General features: G+C 46.0%; 1 protein-coding gene across 3 annotated transcripts in view; it reads right to left on the bottom strand.

Moving 5' to 3' along the window:
* The window catches only part of ARAP3 (ArfGAP with RhoGAP domain, ankyrin repeat and PH domain 3), a 150,398-nt gene that overhangs the window by 38,896 nt on the left and 95,703 nt on the right, over window positions 1-15,799 (bottom strand). For all 3 annotated transcript variants that reach the window (XM_040441106.1, XM_040441098.1, XM_040441113.1), the window contains exons 15-21: window positions 14,130-14,261; window positions 12,912-13,065; window positions 11,702-11,804; window positions 11,417-11,615; window positions 3,200-3,263; window positions 2,456-2,619; window positions 2,072-2,284 (exon numbers count right to left, since the gene is read on the bottom strand). In XM_040441106.1, the coding sequence (XP_040297040.1) occupies window positions 2,072-2,284; window positions 2,456-2,619; window positions 3,200-3,263; window positions 11,417-11,615; window positions 11,702-11,804; window positions 12,912-13,065; window positions 14,130-14,261 (1,029 nt within the window). The remainder of the gene's footprint in view (window positions 1-2,071; window positions 2,285-2,455; window positions 2,620-3,199; window positions 3,264-11,416; window positions 11,616-11,701; window positions 11,805-12,911; window positions 13,066-14,129; window positions 14,262-15,799) is intronic.

The raw sequence follows: 15,799 nt of genomic DNA, 5'->3' as shown, positions 1-15,799 counted from the left end.
CTGCGGGGTAGGTGGCCTGTCTATTAGGCGGCCCACGACATGAGTGAGGCTTTCCACGGCCTGGGACAGGGATCTAGCCCAGTCAGGCGGGTCAGAGGAAGCAGGGAGCGACACAGCGGGCGACTGAGGCTGCGGTGGAGCTCGGCATGCAGTACAGTGCGGATCAGACTGCCCCCGGGGAAAGGGTTCCCTACAAGCGGTACAGGCATGGTACCATGGCTTGGCGGCTGCAGAAGGGTCTGACATGGTGGAAAGATGTTGCACTTTAAAGCAACAGTACTGTGGCACGGAGGGGGTTAAACAGTCCTACCAGACCCGATGATACAAGCGGCAGCTGTAAGGGGAACAGACTGAGGAGGCTGTGGAGGAGAGGCAGCAGCACGGAGCTGAAAGGCTTCAGGATCGCACGGCAGAGAGATGAACCCGGAAGTAGCGGAGCGCAGCAGCACGGAGCTGAATGTGTAAGGAAGCTCCGCCCCCCCCCTGCCGCGCTGAAGCCGAAGCAGAGCCGCGCGCGCGGCAAAATGATTTTAACCCCCAAGGATGTTGAAGTGCCGGCCATGACATGGCGCCGTTCATGCCAGGAAAAACGGCTCCCACCGCGCCTAGATGTAGCAGACGGCTTGCATGTCTGCAGCCGTCCCCTGTAAGGCAGCGGTCTAGGACTTGCCCAGATAGACTGCCCTCCACTATGCCCGGTAACGTCCCGATATGCGGGGGGGGGGGGGGGGGGGGGGGGGGGGGGGGGGGGGGGGGGGGGCGGGGGGGGGGGGGGACAGTGGTCATGTAACAGTGGCCATGTTGGTAGCAGCGGTGGGAGGGAGGAAGGGGAGGCTGGAGCAGCCACTCTCACCATACGCTGTCTTCGCCCTCAGTCCATCCAGCGGGGGTCGCCCCTTCAGCTCCTGGCACCGCGGTGGCAGGAAGCCGGGGGAGGGACTTGGCGTGCGGGCGACCCTGAGCTGGCGGGACGCAGGGGAGCGAGGCTGCCCTGGTCCACCTTGTCTTCTGTGGGGGAGGCGGCAGTGCGGAATTACCGGCACTGGCGCAACTCAACCCCGGGAGAAACAGAGGGGTCTAATGCGCCTCTGTTGTCCCTGTAGGTAGAAAAAAACCGAGTTAAAAATAACAAATACGTAAAAAATAAAAATCATAGGATAACAACCCTGCATAAGCAGGGGGTGTCTTGCCTCCTTGGACACTAAGCAAAAACTGGCAGTCTCTTCTCCAGGCTGAAGGGTATAGCTGATGGAGGAGGGGCTTACAGCTTTCGCTTAGTGTCACGCCTCCTAGGGAGCAGAGCTATACCCATGGTTTCCTGTGTCCCCCAAGGAATATGGGCGAGAAATGTGGTTTGGGTGCAGACAAAAAAATACGATTGTGTGCGTGAGCCCTTACAGAGAGGAGGGGGAAGGCTCTGTGGTTCTGTCTCCTTAGTATAGCTTGTCATCACTTCCTCCACTACCCCCCCTCCTCCTCCATGCTGGCTGCTTTCTGCTGGAATAAATTGGGCTGAGTAAGAGCTTCTGATTTATGCCAGGTCTTGTTTTAAAGCGGACCAAATCCAAGGCTCTGTTTCTAAGGGCTCTAACTGGTGATACATCTCGACCAGGAATGTCAGCTTTAAAACCTGACGGGAATCTACAGTATAAGGCCTCATGCACACGACCGTGTGGCTTTTTCAGTGTTTTACGGTCCGTTTTTTGTTTCCGTTGCGTTTCCTTTCCGTTTTTCTGTATGCCATATACATTATACAGTAATTACATAAAAAAAATTGGGCTAGGCATAACATTTTCAATAGATGGTTCCGCAAAAACGGAACAGATACGGAAGACCTACGGATGCATTTCCGTATGTGTTCAGTTTTTTTGGCGGACCCATTGACTTGAATGGAGCCAAGCACCGTGATTTGCAGACAAGAATAGGACATGTTCTATCTTTTCACAGTATGGAAATACTGAAACTAAATGCAATAATAAAAAGGTGGCCATAGCCTTTAAAAAAAACAAGGTCTCACTTCCCAGCTGAAAGTCCTCACGTAAGGTCACATTGTGACAAGTTAGTACATTACCTGCTGCCTCTTTCCATTGTGGGTGAAGTTCTGTTGTAAAAATTGGATCATCCAACTCCCTGAAGAACCTCTTTAATACATCTGTGACATCTTCAATAAAGTTATCACTGATGCGCAATTTTACGTTTCGGGCATCTTTGCGGAACTCGTCCATCAGAAGCTTTATTCGAGACTTGGCACCGTTTTTACGATAAATTCCCTCATGACGAAGGCCTGTAGAGAGATTGTTGAAGGCTACAACTTTACATATATTTACATGGGTGGAGGGGTGGCACTGGGAGGGCACTGTACAATTGGTTTCTTAATATGGCATCTCTCAACTTCTATATTCATCATCATTTGAGGCATCTGTAGATGTTACATATAAACGTATAATGGACTTACCGTATTGGGTAAGGAAAGCAATGCAGCTGTCTACAATGATGGGAATGTCATTTCTACTGAGTTGCTGGTCTCGTAACATGTTGCCGCCACTGCATGCGGCCGCCTGGATATCGCTGCTCCAAGCTGAGAAGTCAGTACGTGTAATTCCTTGTAGGTACAGCGTCCTTAGGGGAGAAAGAAACATCTCAGTGTATAGGAAGGTACTGTTCTCCTTGTGGACGTCTTACAGGCAGTGCTGTCTGGGAAATGTATGCCAAATTGCTCTCCTCCAGAATGAAGAAAATGGTCTGTTTACTGCCACCTATAGGTAGCTCCTCTTTAAACCAATGTCCAACCCATAATAAAGCCTTCAGACATGAGGATATCAACCAAACCAGGGGTACCATCTGTAGACTGTTTTACAGTTTCTGATCCCTATCAAAACAGCGTTGGGTTCTAGTTGGCTGGTTGAGATGCCTTTGAAGCAGTTATTGATTGGGCTGGGCAGTGGCTTACAGTGCAGCTACCTGTAGGTGGCACTATACAGAGTTTTCTTCCCCCTGGAGGAGTGATACTTGTATACAGTGTATAGAATACCCTCTTTCCACAGTCACCGGCATTCACTTTGCATTTGTTCTCATAATCTATGCTTATGGGATCACAGATTTCACAAGTGTAATGTTTATCTGCAGTTCTGGTTACTGGCCACTAGATGGCACATATTTCCAATGTAACATCAAGTTCACACTTCAAAATAACACTTACCTTCCTTTCTCTACAAGAATTAAGACGTCTTTCTTTTCTGAATTTTCTGTGATTGGTGCCACAGCTGTAATAAGAAACAAATGAAAGATAAGTTGATTATTGTGTTGTATACATTGTATTGTATGTCAGGAAAACCCTGCATGCTGTCATCCCTCCACTACACATAAGCTTTTCAGCAAGATATGTAAGATAAAGCTAAAAAAAAAAAAAGGAAAGGCTGTTTTTTTTTTTACTCCAAATAAAAGCAAGAACTTTCTACTGTGTTGGAGACAGGTCAAATGAACCATTGAGGAAATTCTGTAGACGTACTGGTTTGGGTTAATGAAGATGTTTTACCTAAAAGGGACGGCCGTTTTTTTTTTATTCCTCCCACTTCCCAGAGGTACCTGTGAAAAGAGATGTATGTTACCTGTTCTTAAACCGCTGTTTTACGGTTCTGTGGCTCCTGGGTTGTCTTCCCTGAACTTCCAGTGCCCACCTGTCAACTTCCACATGGATGGGATCACTTGTCCTCCTGCAGCCAATGACTGGCCTCAATGGTAACTTGTCCCCAAGCGGCATGTGACCAAGAAGTGATGTGCCACTAGGAGACACATCACCACTGAGGCCAGTCACTGGCTGCAGCAGCACACGTAATAGTGTCCACGCGGTTGTGAACGGAGACTATAACTGCAGTGAAGACCGCTCGGAGCCACGATGCTGGAATGGTGTGGCAGAATGCAGGTAAGTATATATCTCTTCACAGCTACCGCTGAGAGGAAGAATAAAAATAAAAAAAATCAAGTGAATGGGGCTGAGTGCAATACCAAGCACAGCTGCTATACAATGTACAGCGCTGTGCTTGGTACGCTGCGAGAAGGCAGCGGCGCTCAGAGGAGAACCAGTGTCTTCTGAAAACAGCCGAACGACAGGGGTCCTGGGTGTCAGACCCCCAACGATCAGATACTGATGATCTATCCTGAGGATAGGTCATCAGTTACAAAATCTCAGAAAACCCTTCTTATTTGCACACCTTTACCAATGAGCATTACCTGTAAATAAGTCTCCACCAGATCTCTTCAATGAGAGATGGTATTACAGTATTGTTTTGTAGATCAAAATAAGTGCACAATGTACCCCCACTAGCTGGAGCTTTACAACAGTGGGGCAGATTTACTAAGCCTGTCTAATATTTAGATGCAACTGACTTATCACACTGGCTGATGCTGGATGATAAATTTAGTGCATCTTTATACCACCTATTAGCTGGCGAACTTTGTGCCAGAATTCTGGCAGACATCGTCTCACATTTGTTAATGTCATTGAATCTAGACACTTTGATAAACTGTGCCAAAATATGGCGCATTTTGGTACATTTTTGGTGCAATATAGTACATCTCCTTCTTGAGAAATTCTCTACACCTAGTTTGACAAGGGGGCGTGACTTACCAGAATGGGTGCGTGGCCTCACGGAAAAGGAGGCATGGCCTAACATGCAGCCTTTAGCACCAAATTGCGCCACAATTCTAGCATACAATTCTATTTCAAGTTAAGCCAGCCAATAGTTGGTATAGAGTCAGAGAATAGTGTCTATCCCTGTGCCGCATTTATCATCCAGGCTGAGCCCCTGTGATAAATCTGGTGTAGATTTAAACAGTCTAAGGGTGGGTTCACACTAGCGTTAAGGATTCCGTTATAACATGGTTATAACGGAAAATAACGGAATGCCCAGGCAGAATGCAAAACAGTAGCCTTTAAAAGGCATTCCATTTGCTTTACGTCCGAATAGAAGTCTATGGGAAAGCATAACGGATCCATCTGGGTCCTGCCGACAGGACTTTGTTTTCCGTCTTGCTTAACGGGACTGTCACTACCAGAGCTTTGGGACGTTCTCACAGCTCTGTTTCTCCACCCCTGTGATGATGTCACTACTAGAGCTGGGAGGAGTTCTCACTACTCTGTTTACTTTTGGTTTCTTTCACCACAGCTGTTCTTCATGTGTTTGATTTCCCTCTCTTTATATCACCCCTCCTCCTATTGTAGGATGTGGATTATAGTTCTCACTTCAGTTGTAGCTCTTGCTTTAGTTTCTTCACTTGTAGCTATCAGTTCACTGGACCTGTGTTCTGCTGCAGCTAGCACTCCGGATATTGCCAGCTGTCTTTGGATCCGTCTTCTCTGCGGCTGCAACACCTTCAGCTAAGTCTGCAGACATTGTTGTATTCCTGTTTGTTTTCTGACTGGATCTGAGGTGGCCACGGTTCCCTCCATATACTGAGTAGGGCACTGGTGGCCGTGCCCCTTCCACTATTGTAGGGGTTACAGTGGTCATTAGTCTTAGGCACGTGGGCATGCCTCGTTCCGCCATTTGGATCCGGGCATGTGCTTTAGCAGAATAGGGAAAGCGTTGAGGGTCGGACAGGGGTCACCCTTTATCCTCCCTAGTTCTGGGTCCAGTCAGTTGCTCTGTACTGTGTATTACTATTGTTGCTCACATACAGCCGTGACATTATAATCCACCAAAACCGTCCTTTTTTGACATGGATCCGCTTTCTGACCTGGTTGACCGCATGCAGGGTCTTTCTTTGGAAGTAGCGGATCTCCGTCAAACTATGACCCAGCTTCAAGCATTGGGCCCTGCTCCGGCTCATGGAGTCTGTTGCGAGCCAAAGGTCTCACTTCCGGAGATGTTCTCCGGGGGCAGTAAGAATTTTGTTCGTTTCAGAGAGGCATGCAAACTCCATTTTTGCTTGTGTTCTCACTCTTCTGGTAATCAGGAGCAGAGGGTGAGGATTGTCATTTCCCTGCTCAGGGGTAATGCTCAGACTTGGGCTTTTTCGCTGCCATCAGGGGATCCCTCCCTTCGATCCGTGGAGGGATTTTTTGTGGCCCTGGGGCAGATTTATGATGACCCGGATCGTGTTGCTCTGGCCGAATCTAACCTACGTGTTTTATGCCAGAACAAACGGTCTGCGGAGCTTTATTGTTCTGAATTTCGGAGATGGGCAGCTGATTCGGGTTGGAATGATGCTGCACTCCGGAGTCAGTTCTGTCATGGTCTCTCGGAGAGATTAAAAGATGCGTTTGCTTTCCATGAGAGACCAACGTCCTTAGAGTCTGCCATGTCATTGGCGGTACGCCTTGACAGGCGTCTAAGAGAAAGAAACGAGACCTCTCTGTCCAACCATTGTCAGTCTAGGGGCAGTGGTGCGGACTCATTCAGTGTGCAGGGGCCTCATCCTGTCTCGCTCCCCTCTGAGGAGGAGCCCATGCAGCTAGCTCGACTTGCCCCTGATAAAAGAGGATTTAGTCCTCAGAGTATGGTCTGTTTTTGTTGTGGGGGCATAGGTCATTTGGCAAATGTTTGTCCGTCTAGGAGATTCTTGAACCGTACTAAGAGCGATAATAAGAGAAAAATCTCAAAAGGTAAATCATCAGGTTCTGCTTCATCTGCTACTTTGGGCAAAGTTGATGTAGGATTTGATGCTTTTCCTCTGACCTGCAGTTCCCGTTTTCTCCTGTCTGCCAGGGTGGCGCTAGAGAGCAAAGTCATTTCTTGTGAGATTTTTGTCGATAGTGGAGCGGCCGTCAATCTTATTGACACTCAATTTGTAGCCATGCATGGTTTTCAGGTTTGCACATTAGATAAAGATATACCTGTTTTTGCTATTGACTCTGCTCCACTCACAGAGATCTCTGAAGGGCATTGTTCACAATATCCGGCTAGCTGTAGGTGACACTCATGTGGAGGATATATCTTGTTTTGTCCTTAACGGATTGCCGTCTCCTCTAGTTTTGGGGTTACCCTGGCTCACTAGACATAACCCCACTATTGATTGGCAAGGAAGGCAAATAAATGAGTGGAGTGATTTTTGTAGAGAGAATTGTCTCACAGCGACTTTTGCAGAGGTGTCTACTAAAACTGTGCCATAATTTCTCTCTGATTTCTCGGACGTGTTTTCTGAGAGCGGTGTTCAGGAGCTACCTCCTCACCGGGAGTTTGACTGTCCCATTAACCTCATTTCCGGCGCCAAGCTGCCAAAAGCACGCCTCTACAATCTCTCACAACCGGAAAGAATCGCTATGCAAACTTACATCTCCGAGAGTCTCGAAAAGGGGCATATTCGTCCCTCAAAGTCACCTGTGGCCGCGGGTTTTTTTTTTGTTAAAAAGAAAGATGGCTCTTTGAGACCTTGCCTAGATTTTAGGGAGCTGAACCGTATCACGATTCGCGATCCCTATCCCCTTCCTCTGATCCCGGACCTCTTCAATCAAATTGTTGGGGCCAAGGTGTTTTCCAAATTGGATTTGAGAGGCGCGTACAACCTGGTCAGGGTCAGAGAGGGGGATGAATGGAAAACGGCCTTTAATACCCCTAACGGGCATTTCGAGAATCTCGTTATGCCTTTCGCCCTGATGAATGCTCCGGCCGTCTTTCAGCATTTTGTTAATAGTATTTTCTATCATTTAATGGGGAAATTTGTATTGGTGTATCTTGATGATATTTTGATTTTTTCCCCTGATGTTCAGACCCATCAGGATCATCTTTTTCAGGTTCTCCAGATTCTGCGGGAAAATAAATTGTACGCCAAGCTGGAGAAATGTCTTTTTATGGTATCGGAGATTCAATTTCTGGGTTTTCTCCTCTCTGCTTCTGGTTTTCGCATGGATCCCGAGAAGGTCCGTGCTGTACTTGAGTGGGAGCTTCCTGAGAATCAGAAGGCATTGATGCGCTTTCTGGGTTTTGCGAACTATTACAGAAAGTTCATTTTGAATTATTCCTCTGTTGTCAAACCCCTCACTGACATGACAAAAAAGGGGGCGAATTTTTCCTCTTGGTCGGAGGAGGCGCTTACAGCCTTTTCTAAGATTAAAGAGAATTTTGCGTCTGCTCCCGTCTTGGTGCATCCCGATGTTTCCTTACCTTTTATTGTTGAGGTGGATGCTTCCGAGGTGGGTGTGGGTGCGGTTTTGTCCCAGGGCCCTTCCCCTGCCAAGTGGCGACCCTGTGCCTTTTTCTCTAAAAAACTCTCCCCGGCAGAGAGAAACTATGATGTGGGAGATAGGGAGTTGTTGGCCATCAAGTTGGCTTTCGAGGAATGGCGCCATTGGTTGGAGGGGGCCAGGCACCCTATCACCGTTTTTACCGACCATAAGAATCTGGCATACTTGGAGTCGGCCAGGCGTATGAATCCGAGACAGGCCAGATGGTCTCTGTTCTTCTCCAGATTCAATTTTGTTGTTACGTTCCGACCTGGGATAAAAAATGTGAAGGCTGATGCTCTCTCTCGCTGTTTTCCGGGAGGAGGAAACTCCGAGGACCCGGGTCCCATTTTGGCGGAGGGGGTAGTTGTTTCTGCTCTATATTCCGATTTGGAGGCCGAGGTCCAGGCTGCCCAGACTGAGACACCTGCCCGTTGTCCTTCTGGGAAGTTGTTCGTGCCTCCTGAGCTACGTCACAAACTCTTTAAGGAGCATCATGATACGGTTCTTGCTGGTCACCCCGGGAGTAGAGCCACGGTAGATCTCATTGCTCGGAGATTTTGGTGGCCGGCTCTTCGTAAGTCGGTGGAGGGTTTTGTGGCTGCTTGTGAGACGTGCGCTCGAGCTAAGGTCCCTCATTCACGGCCTTCAGGTTCCCTTCTCCCGTTACCCATTCCTTCCCGTCCTTGGACACACCTGTCCATGGACTTTATCACGGATCTTCCTTGTTCCTCGGGGAAGTCGGTGATCCTGGTGGTGGTGGACCGTTTTAGCAAGATGGCTCATTTCGTACCTTTCCCTGGTTTACCCAATGCTAAAACGTTGGCGCAAGCTTTCGTCGACCATATTGTTAAATTGCACGGGATTCCCTCTGATATTGTTTCCGATAGAGGCACGCAGTTTGTGTCCAGGTTCTGGAAGGCTTTCTGTTCTCGCCTGGGGGTTCGGCTGTCCTTCTCTTCTGCTTTTCATCCGCAGTCGAATGGTCAGACTGAGCGCCTCAATCAGAATCTGGAGACATATTTGCGCTGTTTTGTGGCAGAGAACCAGGAGGATTGGTGTTCATTTCTCCCTCTTGCTGAGTTTGCTCTGAACAACCGTCGTCAGGAATCTTCTGATAAGTCACCATTCTTTGGTGCATATGGGTTCCATCCGCAGTTTGGGACATTCTCGGGAGGGGCTCTTTCTGGTTTACCTGAGGAGGAGAGATTTTCCTCGTCTTTGTCTACCATTTGGCAAAAGATTCAGAGTAATCTTAAAAAAATGAGTGAGAAGTATAAGCGTGTGGCTGATAAGAGACGTGTGCCTGGTCCGGACCTGAATGTGGGTGATCTGGTGTGGTTGTCTACTAGAAACATTAAGTTGAAGGTTCCCTCCTGGAAATTGGGTCCCAAGTTTATTGGGCCTTATAAAATCTTGTCAGTCATCAATCCTGTTGCCTTCCGTCTTGATCTTCCACGGGTTTGGAAGATACATAATGTATTTCACAGATCTCTCTTAAAACCATATGTCCAGCCCACGGTACCCTCCTCTTTGCCTCCTCCTCCGATTTTGGTTGATGGCAATCTGGAGTTTGAGGTTTCCAGAATTGTGGACTCTCGCATTGTCCGCGGTTCTCTTCAGTACCTCGTTCATTGGAAGGGTTATGGTCCTGAGGAGAGGATGTGGGTTCCGGTGTCGGACATTAAAGCCACTCGCCTCATCAGGGCATTTCATAGGGCTCATCCTGAGAAGGTGGGTCCTGGGTGTCCGGAGTCCACCCGTAGAGGGGGGGGGTACTGTCACTACCAGAGCTTTGGGACGTTCTCACAGCTCTGTTTCTCCACCCCTGTGATGATGTCACTACTAGGGCTGGGAGGAGTTCTCACTACTCTGTTTACTTTTGGTTTCTTTCACCACAGCTGTTCTTCATGTGTTTGATTTCCCTCTCTTTATATCACCCCTCCTCCTATGATAGGATGTGGATTATAGTTCTCACTTCAGTTGTAGCTCTTGCTTTAGTTTCTTCACTTGTAGCTATCAGTTCACTGGACCTGTGTTCTGCTGCAGCTAGCACTCCGGATATTGCCAGCCTGTCCTTGGATCCGTCTTCTCTGCGGCTGCAACACCTTCAGCTAAGTCTGCAGACATTGTTGTATTCCTGTTTGCTTTCTGACTGGATCTGAGGTGGCCACGGTTCCCTCCATATACTGAGTAGGGCACTGGTGGCCGTGCCCCTTCCACTATTGTAGGGGTTACAGTGGTCATTAGTCTTAGGCACGTGGGCATGCCTCGTTCCGCCATTTGGATCCGGGCATGTGCTTTAGCAGAATAGGGAAAGCGTTGAGGGTCGGACAGGGGTCACCCTTTATCCTCCCTAGTTCTGGGTCCAGTCAGTGGCACTGTACTGTGTATTACTATTGTTGCTCACATACAGCCGTGACAGGGACCCGGACGGATCAGTTATGCTTCCCCATAGACTTCTATTAGGACGGAAAGCAAATGGAATGCCTTTTAAAGGCTACCGTTTTGCCTTCCGTCATAACACAATTCTATGGGCAGAAGAACGGATCCGTCCTTCCGTCTTATGGATTCCGTTATAACGGAATTCCTAACGCTAGTGTGAACTCACCCTTAGGGGGTCATTTACTATTCAATATACGGCAGTTTTCTGACATGTTGCAGATTGCGGCACAAAGGTCTAAAAAAGGGGGAAGGGACGGCACAGGAGGCCCGTCTCATTTATCATTTTCTACGTTCTACTTTTTTAGGTGTAGAAAATAGTCTAAATTTAAGCCAGCAAGGAAGCTATCTTAAATTTAGACCAGTGGTGGATGTGCCGAAGCTATGTAGAGGCCGGTGCCTCTACATAACTTCAGCGGATCCACTGCCAGATATAGGGCTTATTAAGACCGGCGTCTAATAAATGACCCCCTAAGCTTATGCCATTTGTAGGATTAGTAAGTCTTCCCTAATGTCCCATCTTAAGCCAAGTCGCTTTCTCACCCTTTTGCCCGAAATGCTAGAAACATCTAAGAAACTTAATAAATGTGATGCATGGCATGTGTGCCAGAATTCTGGCTTATATTGAGACAGAATTTGTGGTGCATCTTCATTGGTAAATCTGCTCCATTGTTTTGTGAAAGTGAAAATAAGTACACAAAGTGACACCCCTAGGGGGCGCATTAGTCCACTGTTTTGAAGAGCAACATAAGCGCACAGGTGGGGCTTTAGTGCATGTGTGACTGCTCAGTTTTTGGTACTGATAAAACTTACTGAGTTCCTGTAGACTACGTAGGTTGACGCTGTCTTCTGCTGCTCCTTGCTCCTCGGGGCAGATGAAAAGGTGAGATTTTTGTAACAGGAAGAAGCCTTCCATCCACTGGTCGGGATTCAGCATGGCCTTGTAACGCATTCTCCCCACACGCTGGAACTCGTACCCCAACAGGCAGTGACAGCTGATGGGAGTGAACCACTGAATAGACAGGAGAGCATTGTCTGCCAAGTGCTCATCAAACTACCCACAGACTGACAGAAGTAACGCTGACATAATCCACTCACCTTCCCTATAGAGTTGGTCCAAGTCTGGAGGGTTTCGGCAGCATCGGTTCCAAATTGGTGAACTTTTTCTGATGTTAGGAAAATCTCAAAAGTGAAACGAAACCTAAAACACAAAAACAAGTGAATATGAGGGGCATTGTACAGCAGATTGCAATGATAATGATTAGATATCCTGTCCAAAATGGTAAAATTGCCACTTTATTTGAGTTATGGATTGGCTGTACAGGGAAATTACTACCACGTGATTATAAAATATTCTTAATTATCAGACAGTTATAGAAAAGTATAAAACTCAATTTTTATGATAGATAGCCTTCAGAGAGAAAGCACAAAGTACATCTCCATTTAAAGTGGACCTGTCACATCTCCTGACATGTCTGTTGTATTCCCATGTAATAACAATTCTGGAGCATCTATTCTTATGACTCTATGATGTGTCGTTCCTTTATTATTCCTACTAGAGGTTTATGAATTAATACCAGCAGTTTGCGTTAAATGCCCATATGGGTGTTACCAGTTAGATGAATGTCCCTGCACAGTCTGACTAACCAATCAGTGCTGTCAGTGTCAGAAACAAACCTCTGGTAACAGCCATCTGGACCTTCCCTGTGAACGGCTGGCAATTAATTCATAACTTTTATAAGGAATAATAGACTCATGGTTTAATATAGAACTACTACTTGCATTCCACATCTAATAACAATTCTGAAGCACCCATACTTATGACTCTACCTTGTATCATTCGTATAGTATTCCTTCTACAATGAATTGATGCCATACATTTACGGCATGGAGCAGGAAGGGGTTAAAGAAAAGTTTTTAAAGAAGGGTCTGAAGAGCTTTACAAAGAGCTCCCATCTGCTTTATGTTTTATAGCGGAAGACGAGTCAAAGTTGTGCAGGATATTGCAGCTAAATCCTATGTGAATTAGATAAAGCTGCAATTCCCTGCACCATCACTACTAAGTAGACGGCGTGCAGGTAGATGGACCGCCACAGCGGTCACATAGGTGGTGCAGCGCCATCACACATCTTGTCACCAGGGGTGCCAAGGGTCTGTGTCCCACCACTCTGATACTGATGTCCTGTCCTGAGGATAGGCCACTAACAAACTAACCCTGGAAAACTCCTTTAAGGCAACTCCCAAGGTGAACCAATATTTAAACTTTCCTGTTCCATGCGTGAATGCACAACCTTGTCTAGGTCCATACCTTTCCACAGCTGCTGGGCTGTGCAACGTGTCAACCTTATTTACCCCCAGACAGACAACTTCACATGGATCAATCCTTCCAATCTGTTCCGAGCTCTTGTCATTTTCATAAAATATGAGAGATCTCTCCAGGACACACCACTGCTTGTGGAATTCTAAGGGCAGAAAAAATACATATTCTCAATACACCAAAACCTTTTAAGTTTTTTAATGCGCATCACCTCTTAAGTAAATGGAAAAACAAGCGGAGGTTTATGACTGAAGTAAATCTACCCTGCGCTGTGTTAATCTGTTTTGCTTTGTTCTTTAGCTACAGATTCTCCTGGTCACACCTTTCTGAAGACTATAAATTTCCTATTGCTCCTCATGAGTAGAGATCATAGTCCTAGCTGTTTGGTAATTGTGGTCTTCAGTCATGAATCAGAGGGCTGAGGATGAACGGTGCTTTCTGAATTGAAATGCTAAGATAATCATTAAGTAATACTCATCAGTAACAACACTTTACATCCGCAGACATTATGCATTCTACAGTTTTTTTTCCTATATGTAGAAGAAAAGTTTAATAGCACAATAATATTATAATAATATTCTTAAAAAATATACTAGGTAATTACAAAAAGGTCAAAAACATGTATTTACGCCACATTCTTATCAGTAATATAAGAACTGAGCTATAATGAGTGTTTATAATGTCAGAGAGCAGAGATAAGGAGCCAGTCAGCTCCTGGTCTGATGGAAAATCCACAGGCTTCTACTAGAGCATCTCAGCTCTGTACAGAGAAAATGGCTCTATATTTTTAACAAAGACCAATTGAAAAAAAAAAAAAATTGCTCATAATGAGTACAATGCAATAATAAAAAAATTGCCCCCAAATGTGTACATCAGCTTTTAAAGAGCTTAAAGGGGGGAGAGGGGAAGGGGAATTTTTTTTTGAAAAAAAGAGAGAACGACAAAAGAAAAAAATTGACCTCAGAGTGTCATATACCAATTTTCAGGCCAATGGGAGCCCTTTTGATTCATGTTGAATCGATTAGGCCACAAACTGAATTTTTTTTAAAATTAACCAAATGGGAGAGAAAATGAATTACAAGAAATTCGCTCATCTTTAGTATGGTACTGCCAAAATGAAAAACAGCCAAATATTCTTAAAAATGTTTTCTAGGAATATTGAGTTATTCATTTCTGACAGAAGTGCCCCTTTATTACACTGTTCTTTACCATCCTTCATCTTCTTCGATGTGAATGTCTTGCTCACAACAGCGGCTTTGCTCAAGTACCCAGAATGCACCACAGGCTGCATGATCTCATCATAGACTCTTGATTGACTGTTGTCGTCTGGCTGTGTTCCCTCTAATGTAACATATTTACAAGAGGTAAAATACAAGAAATGGTCTGATGTCATAAACATTCTGATGTGGGGTAGCTGTAATAAAATGGGTTAGTATCAAAATAGGAGGAGTATTTCATACCATTCAGTTTACAGCTATTTGGCCTCAATGACTTGAATTCACAGCTTTTTATTCAGCTGGAAGAATTTGTGTAGCAGGGATTAGCAACCTCCAGCACTCCAGCTGTTCTGAAACTACAACTCTCAGAATCCTCCTTTCACTTCTATGGCAGTTGCAAGAACAGCCGAGTAAGTGTGCATGCTAGGAGTTGTAGTTTCACAGCAGCTGGAGTGCTGAAGGTTGCTGATCCCTGGTGCTTAGGGTATTGCATTTTCTTCAAAAATGCTTAAGAAGATAATACTCTAGTTTCATGTTATTCACTAAATATATGTCAGGATTGACTGACTGACTGATTTGAAATTCCCCTTGACTATTTTGAACGGAGTTCTGCAGCAGTTGTGGTATGTGTTCATTGATAGGTAGCTTTGCACCAGCTGTTGCAGAAGCTGATGAAAAAAGAAGTGGAAGCCTCGTGACAACAAATGTAAGGACATTGGCTGGGTTCAGACCTGAGCGTATTCGATATGCGCTTTTTACAGGCGTTTTTATCGGGCGTTTGTATGGGGCGTTTTTAATGGGCGGAAACAAGCAAACGCCCATTTAGGCGTGTTCCCACTGAAGTCTATGGGCGGGAACGCGCGACAATACGCCCCAAAGAAGCTCCTGTACTTCTTGAGGCGTAGAGGCGTTTTATAGCGCGTTCGTATGCGCTGTAAAACGCTCAGGTGAGAACCATGCCCATAGGGAAACATTGGTTTTTGCCTGTTGAGCGTTTATACAGGGGTTGTCCCCAAGTGGCTTGTGACCAGCTTGGAAACATGTCACCGATGAGGCCAGTAATTGGCTGCTGCGGTGTACGCGACCATGTCCATGCAGAAGTTGATACACACGAACCAGAATACCAGTGAAGAGAGGTAGGGAACCAGAATGCTGGGGTGGGGAGGTGGGGGTATGGATTCCTCTTCTGTATGTTATTTATATCATACATGCAGGGGTGGATTGGCCAGGGAAATTTCCCAGTGGGCCGATGCCCAGGGGACTACCTGAGCAGTAGTTATTGGGGATGTATTTTGTGCTGCTGGCAGTAAATTGTCATGGACTGTGGTTTTTGGCTCTGTTGGGGTCATATAATGTGCCACAATATGGTATTGTTGGCCTTGCCTTCCATCAATTTGGACCCGACTAGAAAACAGGGCCACTTTTAGTATTTTTTCCAGGGCCACTTTAAGTTCCCAGTCCGCCCCTGCATACATGTAGCAATGTGCCTACTCATTGTTTCATATTTAGTGTATTTTTAGTTTGTTATTCAACGTAAAATGCTACATATAAAATACTAAGGCACTGCCATTGTATCTACAGTTCGGGATAATGTGGGATATGAGTCATTTTTATGAATCAGATGTGAATGATTTAATGCAGTCACAATTACATAGTATTCAA

The sequence above is a fragment of the Bufo bufo genome, chromosome 1 (assembly GCF_905171765.1).
Source record: "Bufo bufo chromosome 1, aBufBuf1.1, whole genome shotgun sequence".
In the NCBI taxonomy this organism is placed as follows: Eukaryota; Metazoa; Chordata; class Amphibia; order Anura; family Bufonidae; genus Bufo; species Bufo bufo.
The sequence above is the reverse complement of the archived record's forward strand: the minus strand, read 5'-3'. Positions and strand labels throughout refer to the sequence as shown.